This window comes from Pagrus pagrus (assembly GCF_965226575.1).
Source record: "Pagrus pagrus genome assembly, chromosome: 14".
Lineage (NCBI taxonomy): Eukaryota > Metazoa > Chordata > Actinopteri > Spariformes > Sparidae > Pagrus > Pagrus pagrus.
The window spans coordinates 358,685-381,234 of NC_140198.1; the positions used below are offsets into that span (position 1 = coordinate 358,685).

The 22,550-nt window shown below is 44.1% G+C and overlaps 1 protein-coding gene and 1 long non-coding RNA gene across 3 annotated transcripts in view; one reads left to right on the forward strand and one right to left on the reverse strand.

Moving 5' to 3' along the window:
- The window catches only part of LOC311269730, a 129,551-nt gene that overhangs the window by 32,184 nt on the left and 74,817 nt on the right, over window positions 1–22,550 (forward strand). For both annotated transcript variants that reach the window (XR_014624137.1, XR_014624138.1), the window contains exons 2-3: window positions 3,701–3,884; window positions 21,656–21,810. This is a non-coding gene — a long non-coding RNA (uncharacterized lncRNA). The remainder of the gene's footprint in view (window positions 1–3,700; window positions 3,885–21,655; window positions 21,811–22,550) is intronic.
- doc2b (double C2-like domains, beta) overlaps window positions 9,969–22,550 on the reverse strand; it is a 107,919-nt gene continuing 95,337 nt past the window's right edge. Inside the window, exons 6-9 of the mRNA XM_084374071.1 lie at window positions 18,454–18,611; window positions 13,627–13,708; window positions 10,739–10,835; window positions 9,969–10,163 (exon numbers count right to left, since the gene is read on the reverse strand). Coding sequence (XP_084230197.1) covers window positions 10,030–10,163; window positions 10,739–10,835; window positions 13,627–13,708; window positions 18,454–18,611 — 471 coding nt within the window. The 3' untranslated portion in view covers window positions 9,969–10,029. The remainder of the gene's footprint in view (window positions 10,164–10,738; window positions 10,836–13,626; window positions 13,709–18,453; window positions 18,612–22,550) is intronic.

Sequence of the window (22,550 nt, forward strand, 5' to 3'; positions counted from 1 at the left end):
AGTGGATGTTTGAATGAGATGTCACGAGTGAACTGCGCTGAGCAAAACCAATGAACTACAACTGGGGGGGAAACAAGTCCCGAGGGCACACCAGTGTGCTGCTGATCTATGATTGGCCATTCACCGCATCAATCGAGTCACGCGAAGACGCAGCTGAAAGTTGTGATGATTGAAGACAGAGTGGAGACGGATTCGGAGTTTTTTGTGTAGTCTTAACCGTCATAAACAAAAGTTTGCCGGTCACGGTGCGCGTTTGTGTCGCGGTGCGCGGAGAGGAGAGCTGGGACACTGGGGCGAGTAACGCCAGGTTCAGACAGGACGCCGAAGCGCCGCGATAAGCCGCGAAGCGCCGAGGAGCAGAGCCATTTTTGATTCGGCGCCCATGTTAACCAATGGTGTCGTTCACAGAGGTAGCGCCGGGCACTCTGCTCCGCTGCCGGCGCGCGCCGTGCAGCGATCGTTTCGGCGTCTGGTCTGTTTTTTTCGCGTGCCGCGGCCGAATGTGTCAAGCCGGGCAGGAAGTCAAAAAAAGCAACAACAAGAGGATCCGGTCGATTTTCAAAATGAGACACATTTCAAAATAAAACTAGTTTGATAATTAAACCTGCCAATTGACAGAAAACTACTCATTACTATGAAGTGGACATACATTTACAGTCGTCAGGAAAACATGGCGTTGTAATTTTATGCAGTTATAAAACAGCTCCAAGTGTGACTACAGAACAATTCTCGCGCGAGCCTTCGGCCCTTCTGTTCACACCAGACACGAATTTCTCTGCGCTGGTCGGCAAACGGCTCGTCAGCTGTTCTGTAGTTACACTTGGAGTAGGGTGACCATATTTTGATTACCAAAAACCAGGACACTCGGCCCAGCAATGAGATACGATACTCAAAATTTACTCAAAGATGCCTTAAAATTAACAGACATTTAAAGTATGCCTCCTCTGTATGGACAGAATATTGATATATTACAAACAAAATACTATCTATAACCCATTTATATTTTGCTGTAGAGCTGATCTTTCCCAGCAGTTTTTTGTTGCTTAACAAATAAGCATGAAAGTCTTTGCAAGACATGTCTTTGTAGTTGTATTGCACAAAGAGAATCCCTTTCAATGACTCAACAGAGAGCTGGTTCCTCTCCTTCGTCCACTGGCTCTGCATCAATGAGAAAACCCTCTCAACATTTGCATTATGAGAGGGAAGTGCAAAGACAAACTGTGCAATCTTCAGTAGTTCTGAGTAGCATTCAATGCTTTTGGCCTTCTCAAAGTATTTGGTCCACTTCTGGTGCACCTGCAGGCCAATGAACTCTTCATCACTGTTGCACCTTTCTATGAATCTCTTCAGATTGGCAACCTGGTCAAAACACTTGACATCATCAATTGGCACCCCCTTCTCTCTAAGGTGCTTGATGCAGACCTCCACATCATCCCAATCTGGTGGCTCACTCATATCCATCCACATGAATGTCGAGAACTCTTCCATGGGAGTCATCCACTTCTCCAGATACTCCAGACATGCACTGCACAGGCCTTGCACATCAGCACAGAACTTGTCACAGCCCTCACCCAGTCCATCTCTGCGATTTTCTGCCAGTAGTCCCTTAACTTTAAGGGACATGAAATTGTTGCTCTTACGTTCAAAAAGAACGTTGTGAATGCTGTTCAATATTTTCTTCACCTCCATGATGGAGTTGTTCTCCTTTTCCATTTGTTGAATGTGGGTGTGGAACACAGACATCAGTGAGTGCATGTGCCACAGGTAGATCTCACTGAAGTTGTTTTCAAGAAACTTCTTTATCACTATAGGTGGCTTTTGCTGTGACAGAAAAAATGCCTTTAAAGCTGGGAACATCTGTAGCATCCTCTCAATGCCTGGGAACAATGACAGCCACCTTGTCTTGCTGTGAGAAAGCATCCTCCTGTACTCAATGTCAACAAAATCACAGTACTCTTTTAGGTTCTCAGTACGCACTGTGTAAATGTGGAAGTACTGGTAGATTTTGAACATGATATTCTCAAAGTCAACATCTATTGTGTCTGCCCCATGATGAACACAATTATTCAATATGTGTGCTGGGCAACCCACACCAATCAGGGTCTTGTTCTGCAGCAACCTCTTCAAATTTGCAAACACATTGTTCCCCCCTTCATCACGTCGGATTCCACCAAAATTGGTGTTGCAATTATCTCCAGTAAATGCAATGCATTTTTCAGACAAATTGTTTTTTGCCAGTGTTTCAGTGAGATAATTTGCAATGGTTTCTGCTTTCTCATTAGGTGTGTCTTTCACCTCAATTAATTTTGTTTGCACACCACCCTTCTTCCAATCAAAATACTGGATTATGATCGGGAATATTTTCACTGCTCCGTGGTTACTCCCATCTGTACAAATACCACAATACTGGATTTCTTTCAGAGCTTCATTTGTGACTTCAACAGAGTGGGGCGCTAAAACACCATTCACAATGGCTTCGGTCTTAGTGCGGGCACTATTAAACTTTTTGGCGGTGTCAGAATCTGGGAATGCCTTTTTTAACAATGCACTAGTGCAATCCATGGACCTGTAGCTGTTGTGGTGTTTCACTGTGTGAAATGAGAATGCACCCTCCGCTGCATTCACAGCATCCTCCGATTTCCCGGGTCTCACAAAGAACTCTGTCAACTTTGATGAACTACACTCACCTCGGACACTTTCTTTATGTTTTTCGGTGTCCATGTGGGCTTTGAGGTCCCTGGCACCCCCATTGGACACCGAAACATAAGTACCGGGTTTGCACACGGTGCACGAAGCCTCCCACTTGTCCCGACCTAGACGGTAAGTGGGGAATTTCTTCTGCAGCTCATCGTTAAACGTTAAAACTCCCGGGACGGCCAGGACAGGACGTGAAAACAGGACATGTCCTGGGAAAACAGGACGTTTGGTCACCCTAACTTGGAGCTGTTTTATAACTGCATAAAATTACAACGCCATGTTTTCCTGACAACTGTAAATGTATGTCCACTTCATAGTAATGAGTAGTTTTCTGTCTACTTTTTGTTTAATTATTGAAAATAGTTTTATTTTGAAATGTGTCTCATTTTGAAAATCGACAGGATTCTCTCGTTGTTGCTTTGTTTGACTTCCTGCCCGGCTTGACACATTCGACCTCGGCACGCGAAAAAATTAGACCAGACGCCGAAACGATCGCTTCCGCGTCCTGTCTGAACCTGGCGTTAGACTATAAGTTTTTCTTGTCGGCACTGCTTCCCTGGTATCTGTAGTCAAATGCACACCCTGATTGTCGATACACAATTTATTGAAATGACTCTGTGTAGAGCCCATTTCACCTGCCAGTGCAGTGTGACTTTGGAGACACACCTTCACATTAATCACTAATAATCACAACAACTCCACAAACTTGGTTTGTGTCTGAGGATGAGAATAATGCAGCTTTAAAACCTTTGTCTGGTTCAGTCAAGATAAATGTGTTCAGAAATAGAGAATCAATATTAAAATCACTTCTTTTAAGTGTTCATCGTGTTTTAAAAAAGAGCAACAAGCAGAGCAGAACCAGTCCCTGTCATTGTGTTAATAAAGTTAATTGAATTAAAGCAGGTTTGTTTACTGGGAGTTTAGCTCACAACCTCTTTGTTGTGTCGCTGTGTGAGTTCTTGAATCGTTGTCCAGAAATGTGTCGTTCTTCATTTCTTTGCAGATGTTTCCGAACGAGGTGCACGTGTTGTCAGATCGGTTGCTGCGTCGGCCTGAGCTCATCGTGGTCGACAACTCCTGCAGATCCACCACCGGGTTGTTGATCCTTCTGACCGACACCAGAGGCCTCTGATCACCACGACTGGGCTGAGATAACGTGGACTTCTCTACATGACCTGATGATGAGGGTGAGCTGGCGTCTCTCTCATACTGATACATTTCCTGCAGGTTGGTTTGACACTGTAGGTGTTTGTTGGGTTGAGACTGAATTATTGTCAGATTGTTGGTGTGTAAAACATGAATGATCTTTTGACAGGTGGGTGGTGATGTCATTCATGACAGGAACATACTGTATCTGAACTATTTATCATCAGAATCCAGTCATTTGTTCTTTAATTAATCTTTGAAACACATGCAAGCAGAAATAAAGAAAAAGGGAAAGAAGGAACGGCACAACGAGCTGCCCGTTGGGACTAAAATATAATTTGAGACAATGCATTTATATTCATACATTCAACAATAATGCAAACAGGTGCCTGAGTGTTAAAAAGGAACCAAAACAACAAAGGAGAGAGTTTAATTCACATCAAGTCACGCTCCAGATAGTCAATACAGCGGCCAAACAGGCGATGCGATAGTGTTCAAAGGTACAAAATGTCGTCCAGAAGAAAGACTGATAGACTCATAGCATAATCTGAGAGCATCCACAGTCGTCTAGTTAGTTTTATACAGAAAACAGTATCAAACATTAGGCAAAGTCATCTCATGACAAAACCAAGAACAGATGCATGCAGTTTGTTTTTTCTTCATAATATTCAGCTTGCATACAAAGGCAGACAGATTACAAAATCAAAATTACATGTCGGTTGTTTTCATTACATATTCTTCTGTTGTGTAGAGGAGGATATTGAGGTGCCAACCAGGTTTCACAGCCGCTTTGTGCCTCATTAATCAATGTGGCCGAAGATGCTCGAAACACTTAAAGAAGACAGAAATGTGAAGGTCGATGTGATGCATTAAACATTTCATACTCCAGCTCTGAGGCTGTCAAATCAAAGTGAGTGAAGTGTGGCTTGAAAGCAACGTGATGGTTCTGATAACACACATCAACAATAAAACTACAGGTCAACAAGGGTCATAACATAAGAAGAGACATGAGGGATGTTTGTCCAGCAGCTGTAATGATGTGGTGGTAAAAACACACTGAGAGTCGACACGTCTGTCACCTGATCACACCTGGTGTCAACATCTGTCCTGAGTGATCTGATCACAGGTGCACAGCTCATCTTTAACATGGGTCTCATCAGGACTCTGTATGAAACAAAGCCGTCCATCACTGGGACAAACAGACTCCATGTTTCTACTCAAAGACACAAAGAAGTTCATGTAGAACATTTGCTGAATTTACAAGAAGGAACAAATAAGTCAGAATCAGTCAGAGACAGAGTTTCACACAGTTTATAAAGTGTCTCCAACTCAACAACTCACTAAACTGACACATTTGTTAAGGGAGTCTGGGGACAAAGAAGTAGCCTATACTGGTTACTGTTTAGTGTGTTTGTAAAATGTCTTTCTTTGTGTAAAAACATGGTGTCTGTCTGTCCAATGATGGAAGTGTTTATTTGCATGTAGAGCAGGAAGTGACATCAGACACAGTTGTGAACTGACAGACTGAGAGCTGACCAGTGATCCGTGATCAGGACGGATGTTGGTGGTCTGAACAGGGTCTTACTACAGTGAGTTGATGACATGAAGCGTTGAGGAATCCTGATCGTTACATGACGACTGTTTGTGTTAGCAGTCAGTGCACGCTATGGGGGGGGGGGCATGCAGAAAAGGTCATACTGCAGAATGAAACTCATAAAATCACAAGGCATGCATCCAGCCTGCTGATCCATGAGGGCAGCTCAAGTCCTGGTGAGTCTCCAGGAGTGCTCGGGGTATCAAACCTCAACATAAAATATTAAATGTAGGATGAAACATAAATCATAAATCATTGAAGAGGTGAGAGGGAGTTAAAGTTAAGTTTGGGTGTATAAGTTGAGTGACGGAGCCTCTGGTAGTTCAACCTTCTCTATTCCCAGGTTTAATTTAACATGTGAACGATATCAACAACACAGAGCACGAAGCTGCACATTCTCAGAGGGTTACTGTGGAATAGAAGGGGTTAAACATGTACATTCTGTTTGCTTACATTAAAAAATCCTCAACAGATGCAACAACATATTAACAGTTTACATACACGGCTAGAGATTATTAAAAGTTCTGCCCTGTCACCCCGGCCCGTCTGAGCAAAGCTTCACGATCGCACCGACTGTAGCAGCAAACTTCAGCGACATCAGGCTGTTGTAAACATACATGCTTTATTTTCTTTTTTTATATCTGACGTAAACTTTTAAAATTCGGCCCTTTTGACAACCAGCAGGAACATTTTCAACCTGAAAATGTTTTTTTTTTTTTTTTTTAAGTTGAAACTGATTGTGTGTAAACAATAAGCTGCACAGAGCTGACCAATCAGAGCTGACCAATCAGAGCTGACCAGTCAGAGCTGACCAATCAGAGCTGACCAGTCAGGTAGTGTGGTGGGTCAGTGGGTGATGTCACCCTCTGGACTCCTTCCTGTCGATTACAGCTCACAGTGAGCTGAGGTCTGATCGTCCTCACATCATCAGCTGCATGAGATCTGCTTTACCTTCAGCTCCTGACCAATCACAGGCTCTCCCATCAACATGCACTCTGCACACACATGCACGGCTGTTCAAAGACACACAGCTGACTGAGGACAGACAGCTGACTGAGGACAGACTGCTGACTGAGGACAGAGAGCTGACTGAGGACAGAGAGCTGACTGAGGACAGACTGCTGACTGAGGACAGACAGCTGACTGAAGACAGACAGCTGACTGAGGACAGACTGCTGACTGAGGACAGACAGCTGGCTGAGGACAGAGAGCTGGCTGAGGACAGACTGCTGACTGAGGACAGACAGCTGACTGAGGACAGACTGCTGACTGAGGACAGAGAGCTGACTGAGGACAGACTGCTGACTGAAGACAGACAGCTGACTGAGGACAGACAGCTGACTGAGGACAGACTGCTGACTGAGGACAGAGAGCTGACTGAGGACAGACAGCTGACTGAAGACAGACAGCTGACTGAGGACAGACAGCTGACTGAGGACAGAGAGCTGACTGAGGACAGACTGCTGACTGAGGACAGACAGCTGGCTGAGGACAGACTGCTGGCTGAGGACAGACTGCTGACTGAGGACAGACAGCTGACTGAGGACAGAGAGCTGACTGAGGACAGACTGCTGACTGAGGACAGACAGCTGGCTGAGGACAGACTGCTGGCTGAGGACAGACTGCTGACTGAGGACAGACAGCTGACTGAGGACAGAGAGCTGACTGAGGACAGACTGCTGACTGAGGACAGAGCTGACTGAGGACAGACAGCTGTGACCTTGTCTCCGGTCTGACTTTGTAAACGTGGGTCTGATCTGACAGCAGCTGCTGTGAGTCTCTGCAGGATGAAACTGTTTGACATCAGGATCAGAACCAGACAGCTGTATAGATCCAGGTGTCTCATATTGATCAGTATTGATCGGTGATCACAGACACAGGGAGACAGTGGAGGTGACCTCTTGTTCTCAACAGTTTGACCTTCATCCTGCCAGCTGACAGATGAGCATCATCATCCTCACGTCCTCTAACAGAACTTAAACTTTAGATGTTGTGTTGTGAGCTGGTTCTGGTTCTGGTTCGATTCTCCTGTGCTGCAGTTGACTGGACTGAAGGCCTCAGTACACTTCAACAAGCTGCTCGGCATCAGGTCTCAGACCTCTGGCTGCGTCCAGACTGGGGCGTTGTCTTCATTGATATAATTACCCATAATTCACTGCAATATGGACGAGACGTTAAAGAACTTATCATGAATGTGTAAAATAAATATTTTGTGTGATTAACCTGAATGGTGTCAGGCAGATGTAATATTTAACCACCTCATGATACAGAACATATGTACTGGACTGTAGTTTCAGGTTGTTGATGTGACGACAGTGAACACGTCACAGTGCAAACAGCTGAAGTCCAGAGGACGGTTTGGACTCAGCCTCTCTGATTCTCACTGCTGTGAATGAACTTTTCAGTACAGGGTGTGGAGTCGCTCTGCTTTTTACATAAATAACACTTGTTGGCTGGTTGTGCACGCGGCCTCGCTCCACAGGTCCACGACCCTGCTCTGCCCAAAACTTTTCCAAGATGTTTCTGAAGCAGCGATGAGTGTGAGTGTGACGGGCCTGAGGCCCGGTTCAGACTGACTCTGTGAAGCCAGCAACGTGTGAGCAAGTGCAGCTTCCTGGATATGTGACAGAGTGTTTATATTGTTGTGATCTCAGAGTTATAAACTACAAACTGCTGCTGGAGCGTCAGCTGATCGTAGCAGCTGACAGCTGAAGAAGCATCTAAACTCCTCTATATACTATATATATATCACTATATGTACTATATATATCACTATATACTATATATATATCACTATATGTACTATATATATCACTATATACTATATATATATCACTATATGTACTATATATATCACTATATACTATATATATATCACTATATACTATATATATATCACTATATGTACTATATATATCACTATATGTACTATATATATATCACTATATACTATATATATCACTATACACTATATATATCACTATATACAATATATATCACTATATACTATATATATCACTATATGTACTATATATATATCACTATATACTATATATATCACTATATACTATATATATATCACTATATGTACTATATATATCACTATATGTACTATATATATATCACTATATACTATATATATCACTATATACTATATATATCACTATATACTATATATATATCACAAACATCTTCAAGGAGACCGTTATTTTCATTTGAACGGTTCAAACCATTGAGGGTACAAAGACGAGGAGCAGGAAGACGGTGAGGAGGAGGAGGAGGGGAGGAGGAGGAGGAGGATGGGAGGAGGAGGAGGAGGATGGGAGGAGGAGGAGGAGGAGGGGAGGAGGAGGAAGCGGATTGGTTTTAAAAACACATTTTCTGTCACACATCACATGTCGGTGGTTAGGGTTTGGTTTTGGCACAAAGAGTTCAGCGATCGCTGTTAAAAGAATCGATTGTTGGTCGAAGAGTCGTGATACCTGCAGCTGTCAGAGGTCTGTGATACCTGCAGCTGTCAGAGGTCTGTGATACCTGCAGCTGTCAGAGGTCTGTGATACCTGCAGCTGTCAGAGGTCTGTGATACCTGTCAGAGGTCTGTGATACCTGCAGCTGTCAGAGGTCTGTGGCAGCTGTCAGAGGTCTGTGATACCTGCAGCTGTCAGAGGTCTGTGATACCTGTCAGAGGTCTGTGGCAGCTGTCAGAGGTCTGTGATACCTGTCAGAGGTCTGTGGCAGCTGTCAGAGGTCTGTGATACCTGTCAGAGGTCTGTGATACCTGCAGCTGTCAGAGGTCTGTGATACCTGTCAGAGGTCTGTGATACCTGTCAGAGGTCTGTGATACCTGCAGCTGTCAGAGGTCTGTGATACCTGTCAGAGGTCTGTGGCAGCTGTCAGAGGTCTGTGATACCTGCAGCTGTCAGAGGTCTGTGATACCTGCAGCTGTCAGAGGTCTGTGATACCTGCAGCTGTCAGAGGTCTGTGGCAGCTGTCAGAGGTCTGTGATACCTGCAGCTGTCAGAGGTCTGTGATACCTGCAGCTGTCAGAGGTCTGTGATCCGGCTCATTTGAAGCATACTGAGGCCTGAAATTGTCCAGTGTTTAAAGGAGGTTTGGTGTTTCTATGACTTTGTTCTCAGTGTGTCAGAACTGGACCAGAACTGGACCACAGCAGGACCAGTGCTGTAAAAACACTTGACAATCATTTTAAAGTGCAACATCTTCAACTAAACATCTGATTGGTTAATTCAGCTGCTCCTGATGAGAATTATTCCTCTAACATTTCTGTAAACTCGTCAGTATGAAGTGTTGCTACATCCTTTGTTTCGTCTCCACCCTGTGAGCGCGTGGAGGCTGTTTGTGCTGATCTCATTGATCACTGATCATTAAACAAACTGATCACTCATTTGACTGATGTAAAGAACGAGTGTCCTCCATTACGTGTGAACACAAACACCAGGTAGATAAATGAGCCCTGTCAGAGGAAACATCTTCCCATAGAGGAGCCACAACATGAGGAGGATCCGGGGCGGGGGGGGGGGGGCTGCAGGAACATGAAGGCAGGAGTCCGATCTGATTGGATGACAGGATGTTCAGTCATTCAATGAGCCAGGCAGCTCATTGGTCAGCGTGTGCCAGCGTTCGATTTTCTTGTCCTTGTTTTTGAGGCAGTCGAACCAGTGTTTGAGCCGCTCGCCGTTTGCATTGATGCCCAGAGAGACGCCGCCTGAAACCAGGACACCATGAGTCACATCATCAGCCAATCAGAGCAGCCATACTGTATCCTAGCAACAGTACAAACAGCTGGAAACAGGTACAGCTGTAAAGAGGAGCAGACAGACTTAAAGGGTCCACTCTGTGAGACTACTCAAACACTGACGCTGTGATGATATGTAACTGAGTACAGTTACTGATGAGGTACTGGCTGTGATGACATGTACTTGTACTTTACTTGAGTATTTCCATGTTCTGTCTCTGTACTTCTACTCGACTACATTTCAGAGGGAAATATTGTACTTTTTACTCGCTGACATTTATTTGATAATTTGAGTAACTAGTTACTTTAAAAAATACTGAACATGTGATCATGTTCTTCAGGCAATTGTCAGTTGACCTACAGTACGATTACTTTTACTTGTACTTTCACTACTTAAGTACATTTAGTATCAGATATTTTTATTGGAGTACTGTTTATATGTCAGACTTTCACTCAGGCCAAAGTAATCTCATTACTTTCACTGCAGAACCAGAACCATGTCATGGTGCTGACTGGACCGCTCTCAGAGCTTCAGCTGCTCTCACCTATGAAGTCGTTGGACTTTCCAATGTCGTAGTCCCACACGGTCACCTCCAGGGTCTTCTTGGTCAGGTCTGCATATTTAATGTCGTAACAGAACTCCTGCAGAAACAGAAGAGCAGAACATCAGAACCGCAGTTCTTCGTGTTCGATCTGACGGTGTGAAGCTGAACTGTTCCCCTGCTCTCCTCCGTCACATCGTTACAAACCTGAACGATGTTTGTTTCACTCTGTGGTGAAATTGCTTCTCATCATCGTGACGCCTCATTGAGTCTGAATTGTTTGTGTTGGTGCAGCCGAGTGTCGTGTTGTCGTCGTCCTCACGCTGACAGACTCACTGATTAACACATCTGGTTCTTCAACAGAGCAGCAGTGTGACGACTACAGGTCGCCATCCTCTAAATGAAAACATTTCTGCAGCAGAAGTTCGTCTGCCTCTCAGGTCACTCAGGGTTTGTGCTCCACCTGCATGAGATCAATGCCCAACATGGAGGACGACCTCGCTGCTCGTCTCTGACAGAAAGGCCACGAGGCGATGGACGAATACGGGAGCAAAAAATGTCAGAGGAAATGTCAAGCCGCTGGCCTGCGAGTGTTTGTCTGGGGAGGAAACATCCGAGCTGAGCCGCCCAGAGCCACGACACTCTGAGGGGACGACCGGCCTCCAAAACATGTTGGCACCGCTCTACAGAACATGTCCGGGTCGTCGGGGGCTGCAGCATCTCTGATCTCAACTGTGTTTATAATCAAGACGTGTTCATCTGATCCGGATCGGTCCAGGAGAAAATAAGGCTTACTGATGACTCGTCTCTGTTTCACAGCACAGGACGTGTAAAGCTCCCTGTTTTAAACTGCTATAGATGATTCTTCTGGACTTCAGAACCAGCTGTAACAACAACACCGACATCATCTTGACTAAGAAATGTCCCCATTTGCGGGACAAATAAAGGAATTCTGATTCTGATTCTGACCTGATTGGTCGTTGGTTGTTAGTTGTCTCTTCACACATCCAGCAGCATTAGCATCCAAAAAGAGTCGACTTTTTTCATCTGACAAATGAAGGTCAGCACAGCACAAAATATTTAAGTTTCCTGTTTAAACCTGCCATGATGGAACTATTGGGCTCGGTGTGGGGCTGCAGAACCAGCTGACACATTCTCATCATACATTTGATGAAGTGTTAGCAGACAGTCGTCTACACATCCAGCAGCTGTGGAGCAGTGATCGCATCCTCATGAGATCCACTATTCACTTTCCTTTACCATCTCCTGAGCTGCTGAACACTGATGTTTGATCAGCAGCTAGCTGTTAGCTGTTAGCTTAGTCTGGTGTTAGCTTTGTCAGCTGTTAGCTTTGTCTGCTGTTAGCTTAGTCTGTTGTTAGCTCAGTCTGCTGTTAGCTCTGTCTGCTGTTAGCTTAGTTTGCTGTTAGCTTTGTCTGCTGTTAGCTTAGTCTGCCGTTAGCTTTGTCTGCCGTTAGCTTAGTCTGCCGTTAGCTTTGTTTGCCGTTAGCTTAGTCTGCCGTTAGCTTAGTTTGCCGTTAGCTTTGTCTGCCGTTAGCTTAGTCTGCTCTTAGCTTAGTCTGCCGTTAGCTTAGTCTGCTGTTAGCTTTGTCTGCTGTTGGTTGACAGCAGCTGGTGGTTTCATGGTTGTTACGGGTCCAGGGTGGAATTCCGAAGGACCGCCATTCCGAACGTTCACCCTCATGTTTCGGAATGCCGGCCCTTAATTATTTTTGAAAAAAGAACGCCATTCCGAACCTGAAACCCTAACCTTAACCATAACCCGGTCGGAATGGCGGTCCTTCGGAACGGGGGTCGCCCCCCGGTTGTTACAGTGGTTTTATCAGAACTTTGTCTCTGACAGCCGCTGCTGCTGGAAACATGACTGTTATATTAAAACCAAAACACTGAGCTGAAAGACACAAAGACACAGAGATACCTTTATACTATATGCAGTTATTTTGTTATTGGGTGTCCCGATAACTCAACAGTCATTAAAACATTTAAAGTTGATATTGTGTTATTAATACACATATGATAATGTCGTCAGTGTAGATGTTTGTTCATCTGGTTCCCTCTTCATTAATAATTCAGTAGTTGATGGTAACTCTTATTTTTGTACACTGACAGTCATGTTACAGACTGTCTCCACCTCCCACACTCATATTTTAATAAAGTTAAAGACCAGCATTTTTTCCCTAATTTCTATAGATATGGTGATGATCAGCATAGGGCAGTTTAACATATGTAGCCAATCATAATGTATCTTTTGTTAGATGTGCCTCATGTATTGTATGTGACTTGAATAAATAAAAGTTAAGTAAAAAAATTATCTAAAGCCCCTGAAGACTTTTGTTCTCTACAAGATTCAATATTCAAAGTGTTTTAGATAAACATCTTCAGGTATGATTCAGTATTAATTAACACAACTGTCGATATGTTTTGATTCAAATTAAATCAAAATGATCTGTGACATCACCTTTTCCCTTTTTTTGAAGAAATGAAAACCGTCGTTACTTTGTCAGAAAACTGTTCCTTGGTGTAGGATCACCAGTCACAGTGATGTCAGAGACTTTACAGAATGAAGGAGTTAACAGCAGCAAGCAGACGCTCACAGTCTCCATGACTCAAAGATCAAACTAAGATTTTCAGTAGATGAGAAAAGATCGCAGGTCACTTAAAGTTTCATCGTCGATGACTTCATGACATATTGTGCCTACGTCCAGTCTCATGAAGTCATCTGAGGATGAATTCAGAGAAATGCGCTGGTGTTCTGACCCGACAGCCAGGGCAGAGAGGTCAGTCAGCACAGAGAAGCACCGGACAAACACTCAGTTCAGCTAAAAGACAAAGAAAACCCAATGAAACCGGAGCAGAAGCTGCGGGTCGTACCTCGTTGAACTCTGGATTGAGCGTCTTCTTCTTCACAGCTGTCTTGTGCTTTGACTTTTTGTTCTCGTCGGGCTTCAGATACCTGCAGCAGAGCAGAGACGTCATAATGATTATATACAAGTGAACAGAGGACTGACAGGAAACAGTCAGGAGACATTCACTGACTGAACAGCTCCATGATGCTGCTGCTGCACTGTAACTGTAGAAACTCATAAGTCAGAGCACCAGTCTGTACAGGTCTGTCCTCTAGAGGGAGCTGTAGTACTGCCCTGTATCCATCCTCACAGCTGTAGTACTGCCCTGTATCCATCCTCACAGCTGTAGTACTGCCCTGTATCCATCCTCACAGCTGTAGTACTGCCCTGTATCCATCCTCACAGCTGTAGTACTGCCCTGTATCCATCCTCACAGCTGTAGTACTGCCCTGTATCCATCCTCACAGCTGTAGTACTGCCCTGTATCCTTACACACAGCTGTAGTACTGCCCTGTATCCATCCGCACAGCTGTAGTACTGCCCTGTATCCATCCGCACAGCTGTAGTACTGCCCTGTATCCATCCACACAGCTGTAGTACTGCCCTGTATCCATCCTCACAGCTGTGGTACAGTACTTCACTACAGTACTTCACTACAGTGCATCACTAAAGTACATCACTACAGTACTTCACTATTTATGTAAACCTTTGTGGGTTTGTTCTGGTCCAGTTGGATCATCTCTACAGTCCCCTTGTGTTCCTGTAGGACTGGTGACTGTGAGACTTCACTCAGCTGCCAGTTTATTAGTTCACCTCTCTAGTCCTGCTGTTGGTAGTTAATCATGTCTTATTGTTATTTTAACTGTCTTATTAAGGTTTTGCTTTAATTCTGGAGGATGTTGAACATGTGAACATTTAATTTACATGTGAAAAAATCTAACAATCTTTATTTGTATAACACTGTTATCTGATGACTCCATAGTTTGAGCAGGTCCAGAGCAACTTTTCAATCAGATCTTATGTCCAGTTCACATGTTAACATGAGACATTGCTTTGTTCTGTCATGTTCATTTTCTAGTTCACATGTGACTTTTTTTGTTTTCACAACAAATTTTTGTTGACATGCGAAAATGTGTGAAAACGACAGATTCACAGATTAAGAAGCAAATTTCATGATGTCATGTTAGTTTCCACAAGGAGTGTTTGTTTTATTGTACATGTTGATTTTTTAATTCACATATGAAAATAAACTACTTACTGGTGCCGACTACAATCTACAGCCTTCAACATGATATAAATGAACATGAACATGATATAAATCAAAACAGTTTAAATCTTCAGCAGTGTGTACTGGAGGCCTGTTTGGTTTCGGTGTTCCTAATCAAGTGGCCACTGAGTGGCTGTTGTGAGATACTCAGTCCTAATGAAAGTTAGGTTGGCCTGACTTTAGCTTCATAATGATAGCAGGCAGGTTGTATACATGGATATATCTATGAGTCTGTACACAGTGTAGTGAACAGGTTGTGTGTGTGTGTGTGTGTGTGTGTGTGTGTGTGTGTGTGTGTGTGTGTGTGTGTGTGTGTGTGTGTGTGTGTGTGTGTGTGTGTGTGTCTGTGTGTATATATATATATGCAGCTCCTGCAGCTCCAGTAGCTCCAGTAGCTCCTGTAGCTCCAGTAGCTCCTGCAGCTCCTGCAGCTCCAGTAGCTCCAGTAGCTCCTGCAGCTCCAGTAGCTCCTGCAGCTCCAGTAGCTCCTGTAGCTCCAGTAGCTCCTGCAGCTCCAGTAGCTCCTGCGTCTCCAGCAGCTCCAGCAGCTCCAGTAGCTCCTGCAGCTCCAGCAGCTCCAGTAGCTCCTGCAGCTCCAGTAGCTCCTGCGTCTCCAGCAGCTCCAGCAGCTCCAGTAGCTCCTGCAGCTCCAGCAGCTCCAGTAGCTCCAGTAGCTCCTGCAGCTCCAGCAGCTCCTGCAGCTCGTCACCTCCCTGTCTGCTTCACGTGCTCACTGGAGCCACACACACTTTAGTTTCTGAGGTAACACTCAGACTCAATGCAGTTGTTGCTCACAAACGTTCCCCTGAGGGGCGGAGGGCTGATACTGTTGTTGATGAGGATATTGCAGTGAAGCTAATGGTTGTCATGTGATGGGACTGCTAACCCTCGGGCACAAGCAGCTTCCTGTCAGAGTTCGGATGCAAACAGTGCTGCTGTGCACTACAACCATTTTAAATGTTATTACTCTGGTTAAACTGTGCACTGAAACCATGTCTTTAACAATGTCTTTACCTCTGAGCTTGATGAAGAGCCATTAAGGAGAACATTAACTCCAGCAGCTCTCATGACGTACATATATTCATATATTCATCTCTTGTTAAGAACGGGCCCCACATTATGGACACAGTAGAGCCAACATTTACAGTTCACATGACTGAACTTGATGCATCATCACTTGTTGGCAATGTACATTTCTGCAAACCAGATATGTAAAAAATTGACATTTATTTGTGTTGCAGCTGTTCGTAGGACACCACCGAAAAATTTTCTGGCATCTTCTCACAAATATCCAGTTTTGTCGCCAAAAGCACGACATGAATGTCAACAGCACCTGTATTTTTGACGAGAGGTTGGGACATTTTTCACTTTTTATTTTCTAGTTCCTTTGTGGTAATAAAACCAGGATTTTATCAGAACAAACGGTTACATGCTGGCATTCCGACATCCCAAAATTCCGACATCCCAAAATTCCGACATCCCAAAATTCCGCCATTCCGACATGTCACCATTCCGACATGTCACCATTCCGACATGCGAATGTTCCGCCATTCCGACAAAGTTTCGTCCCGGCATTCCGACAACACTAACCCTAACCTTAACCCTTTTAAAAGATGTGTCGGAATGGCAACACGTTTAAAAAACGAAAAAATACCGCCATTCCGACCTTAGGTGGAAAAATTTGTCGGAATGGTGGGACGTTTAATTAAAGGTATAAGTGTTGCCATTCCGACAATTAGGGCCTCATGTCGGAATGGCGACATGTCGGAATGGCAGTTGCCCCCCAGAACAAACCAGGTAGAAAATGTCCCGAAGTCTCATCAAAAATATCTGGTTTTGTCCCCAGAAAACAAGGCTGGAAAATGTCCTGATGCCACGTTTAAAAGTATTCCGTGGTTTCACATTCAGAAATGTTGCAGCAGAGTCTGGACAGCTCCGCCTCTAGATATGAAAGTCAGTTAAGACACATATAATCTGAAAGTGATATGACACAAATTGTAGAAATGTCAATATGGCAGACACATACAGATTTGTATCTGTGGTTTGCAGAAACATGTTACTGTGGAGCTGTGCTGCTGGAGAGGAGAGGACTGCCGTCTGTCTCACAGAGTATACATTTCCTTTATTCCCTCTCACACAAGCTTGTCAGTAAATCCATTATCTGCCTGAGTGTCCTTCAAGCTTCAGGGAGATTTTCTCAACCTCAAACTGTTGGAAAATTGTTGCCAGCCCCTCTCCTCTCCTCTGCTCTCCTCTTTGAAACGAGTCGCTCTTTTGTTCTCGAGGTGTGCACGTCAAAGTGGGAAATTAATTGCACTTTCATTGCTCAGCCAGATGAAAGACTTGGGAAATGTTCAGGTGTGATAAATAGGACTCTGCTTCAAATTGCAGCCCTGCCAATGGCCTCTTGTGCTGTTTGTGTCTTTCATGCTGCTGATAATCACCGGTAGTCTGCTAAAACATCAGCACTGCCAGCTAATCCATCTCAGCACTTCTACACACACTAAAAATAGAATTATTATGACGAGCATCCGCCATGTGGAGAGAGATGTTGGTGGAGAGGAGACGGTTAACAGGTGGATTTATGAGAAGCCAGCCATGTTTGTTTGTCATGTGTGTCTGTACACAGTGTAGTGAATCCACAGGAGCTTCATTACATTTACTAATTATTGTTTTATACTGTGTGAAAGCAGGTTTGTGGATGATTTGTAATGATACTTCACAGCAAAATATCCTGATAGCTGAAAACTGTCTGTTATCAATAATCAAGAAGCCTGAAGGCTGATTCACAGTTAATGATGCTGCTGACCTCTGACTTTTCTCTCTGCTGCTAACAGAAGGTCAGATCGTGTCCCTGACCAGCTCGTCACTTAATGACGGTGAATCCACCAGCCTGACTGTGGACGCAAATGATTAATCAAGAAAAAGTGACGAATAACTGTTAGTAAATACTAAAAATAAATTTAGTCCTATATTTATATTTATTGATATTTTTTCTACACTGATCACATGCTTCATCTCTACAATGTCAATTTTCTTTGTTTAATTTTGAACTCTGTGGGCCTCCGTCACTCCGTCGGGGGGGTGCTGTTGGTTTAATCACTGGACTGCACACACACAGTTACGTTGTGGCTCGTTTTGAAGGTCGAGTAACGGCCGTTCGTGCAGCTTCTACACTGTCTCATGTTGGTATTAAATCATTTCTTAAGTTGCTTCTGAAAGATGTTTCCTGACTGTTTCCACAGCTCTGTCCATCACTTCTGTTGGTTTTAATAAGATTACAGTCTCTGGGGTGATTGTTGAGTTCTGGGAACTCTGTGACGACGTTTCAATAAAGTCTGATGAGTCAGGAAACACGAGCAGTCAGACCATCAGACAGGCTGTAAACAAGCTCGTCTGATTGTCTCAGACGCTGATGTGAAAGTGAGAGTGAGACCAGAATGTCTGAAGAAAACTACAGTGAGAGCAGAGGGTCAAAGGTGAACCCTGCTGGACTGTGACTGGTGGATCTGTGGACAGTTTGTCTGTCTCCATGTTATTACTGATAGAAATGATGGATGAAACACTTCCTGTTTGCATACTGACGTTTTGACGTAGGGGTCGGAGAAGCCGTTGGCGTCCATGGCGGCGAGGTGAGCGCAGCGTATGATGCCCACCACCAGGCACGACTTCTGGGTGTTGTACTTGAGAGAGATCATGATGCGTCCTCGCTCCTCCAGGGACTTATCCTCCGTCTTGTTGACCTGCAGAGAGTAATAATGACAGGAGTAGAAGTCAGAACAACGTCTGCAGGTGTTTATTCATCTGTTTCTCCTCATGAGCTGCATCATCTGTGACAGTCTCTCATTCCTGGCAGCTTTAATTTCCTAAATGTTGTTAATCCGTGTAGACAACAGAATCATTACCTGGAAATGTTACCTGGAGATTTAATCCAGGTTTAAAACCTGTAGTGAAAGTCTGCAGCAGCTTCAGCACTTCTGCCTCGTTGAACATCAGCCAAACACTGATTGGCTGATAGATGTCACCTCTGCTGTAGACGGTGAGTTAATGGCCTCATCAAGATTAATTTGCAGCGTTCGTTAGAGACCAGATAAACATGTGAAGTGACACCTGACCTGTCAGCCTGTTTTCTCTTCAAACACAGCAGCCGGCCTTCACACTGATTCAGCAGGAGAAGCAAACCTTCACACACACATTAACATTAAACTGTTCAGTCTGCGTGTTATTTAGACATGTAGCCTCATGTACGACTGATTATCATCAGTTCTTCACTGATATTTGAAGCTGCAGCCTGAAACAAGGTTCTGATCCACCATCAGTCAGCCTGTGTCTTCTTGTTAATGGTCAGTGGTAACGTATCATCCTGTGACTGTGTCTCAGCTTCTTCCAGGATCCTTACAGAAGATTCTGGGCTTGTTTCTGCCGTGGCGCCTCGGGATCCATCTGAACTTTATTTCTCACTTCTATGACCAACGACTTAGAAATGCAATTTACCAGCAGCTCTCCTTCAGCTGCTGATTGGCTGAATATTCTCGTACATCAGCATTTATTTTAAAGCACATTTACAGTATAAGACCATCCATATCAGCAGAGCAAAGGCACAGAGGCTTAACAACTTCAGGCTTATCAAGAGCTACTTTAAAGTGGCCTGACCAGAGAACGCCTGGGACTCAGTTCAGTTTGTGTTCAAATTGATATTCATTAGTTTTCTGTCTTCATAAGAGACAGTCACTCGTCACTCAGGCTGAGCTGTGAACTTAAACTAACACACAGTTGTAGAGAAAGGAGTCTGAATTTCTGTGCGTCTTTGGTCAATGTAGTTTTACAGTATTATAAGACTAACGGCACCACTTCATAAATAACACTGATGAATCTCTGAGGTGTTATTATGGATCCCACTGGGTGTTTTTGCCGCCCACCCTGCTCCGCCTTTGATTGGTTACATTCAGTGGTCACATTCTCTACATTTGACTCAAACTGTTAACTCACACTATTTCATTTAAAGTAGCTATTAAAATACAGGAACACAGTATGTGATAGATGTGTGTTGGAGCATCGCTGAGTCACTCGAGTGGTTGCTGCCACTGTTATTGTTAATTTCCGAGGAAACCGACAGCCCATGTCAGTCTGTCACAGTTTCTGCACGTAACTATTGTTTATCTTCATATTCAGATTGGCTGTCTGCTTTATTTAAACAGTAAAATTGCCCTTGTGTTACCTCTGGTTGTGTCTTTACGGTCTGATACAGCGATATATGAGCTGTAGTTTCCAGGTAAACACACCGACCTCTTCGGCCTCTCTCCTGGTCTCCTGCTGCTCCTCTCGGGGTGACTTATCCTCCGAACTGCTCTTTGCATCTCTGGGCTCGTTAGGTAGAGCAGAAAGGCTGGGTTGTTGACGGGCTGCCCTGCTGTTAGTCTGCTATTGAGCCCAGAGACATTGTAGCTTACAGCTGAAGAGGTTGGTGTGTTTACTGGGGAAATTACAGCTCCCAATCGGCTGTATCAGCTCCACCATTGGCCGACCGCAAGAAAAACACAGACACATTAACACCAGACAGCCACTGAACATAACAGTAAGTAGCACGCTAGCTGCTAATTCTTGTCTTATTTATTGTCTTACTAAACAGTAAATTCGTCGTGAACTCTGAGCTCCCTCGCTGTGGTGTTCAGTGGACTAACAGGGAAAATCTATTTTGTATTAATTGAATTTTATGGGAAGAACTGTTCTACCAGTTGAACCTCACTGCTTTCCTGTTGACAAACTTTAAACTGAATGAGTACCAGGACCACAAACCTGTTCAGGCTTTCATCATACCAGAACGACAGAGGCAAACCAATCAGAGTAGAGAAGGTCTCGCAGGAAAACCAGTGGCATCTATTAAAATCATCCTTGAGTGATGAACTTCATTCATACAAACATATAGCTAGAGTCACAGCTAACTGCAGCTAACTCTAGATGCTGTTAGCTAGTTAGGTCAGTTAGCCGTGCAGCTAGTGGCCTAGACTGGGAACTCGGTGCACCGGGGACTGTTGGAGTTTTGGACCAGGACGAGCTGTGGTTAGCCTGTTAGCTTCCTAACTTCAGTAGATATCTCTGCAATACAGTATGTAGACATCATAATGCCAGAACTGTTATTTCATCCCATTCTGTGAGTAATTTTAGTTTATTTTTGAATGTTTTCAACTAAAATCTTACATATTGCACCTTTAAAACCCACAGTATCTCCTGACTTTGGCGCCCTCCAGTGGTCGTATCAGAGACACGGTGGCAGAAAGTGATCATGCGCCTACTGGAGAGCAGCTCAGGACGCTGTTTAACCGGCTGAGTCTGACAGAGTTGTGTTACCGTGGCTGGCTCTGAAGCTAATTTGAAGAATCTTGTGCCAAAAACTCTCCTGCAGTTTGTAGCTTATTAACACAACTTCATGAATGATATACATGGATGGACAGTCAGCTTCAGACAATCAGGATCAATAATCATCACAAGCTGTTTGTGTGTCCTCACACAGTCACAGTCTCACAAACATCCTCCACATTCAGAGACAGTCAGAATAATAAAAAGACAGAAGCGTCTCTGCAGACTGAGACAGACTCAACAGTCTGTCCAACAGTGTCCTCAGCAGGATGCTAATCAGATGTCTGCAGGACGCCGACTCTCTCTACATGAGTCACAGATGACTTTTACAAGATGTCTCTCTGGACTCGTCCGACACGCCAACACATTTCAGACGGTTTACTGTCAAATCCATTTAGTCCTGTCTCTTCTACTGTTTATCCACGTTTAGGACATTCTGCTGTCGTCTCGTCTCTCTGACTCCTTCAACAAGATGCACTCTGGGAAATGTGTGACAAACCAGCAGCTGACAGGAATACAAGACAAAGAGAGGGAGGGAGGAAACCTCAGGCGGCTGGATGGTATCCAGGTCTGCTCACCTGACAGGTGCTCACATCTTTACAGCACTCTTCTTTTTATTTCACACTCACAGAGACGACATTCAGCATCCAGCCTTCCTCCAACAACAAAAGATCTTTTAAACAAGCTCCACCAACACAAAGACTGATGTCACATCATTAATCACAGAAAAACACACTCAAACTGTCAGCGACGACCTGTTCTCCTTCCTCTTCCTGTTTCCATCAGTCTGCTCCAACATAACAACAGCTCACATAAACAAACAGACGGCTGTGCATCAGTCTTTGCTGAACATTTTCCAGCTAATTGTGCCGCTGCCTCGAGGAAAACTCAATTAAGATTGGCTGGAGGATGTCCATTAATTTAATTTAACGCACAGTATAACCGGACACCTCCGACGTGACTGTCTGAACATCATTCAGAGCGAAATAACCAGCTGAGATATACATCTGTTCACTGGCAACACAACACAATAATATCAGTGTATTGACTGAGTTCCAGGTATTAGTCTGTACCTTACCAGGTCTGTTCAGTCAGCTCACTCTCTGTCACTGTCTCGATGCAAATTAACCCGTCCATCACTGGGACAAACAGACACCATGTGTTGACACAAAGACAGAGAAGTTCATGTCGAACATTTGCTGAATTTACAAGAAGGAACAAATAATGAAGAATTAGTCAGAGACAGAGTTTCACAAAGTTTATAAAGTGTCTCCAACTCAACAACTCACTAAACTGACACATTTGTTAAGGGAGTCTGGTGATGT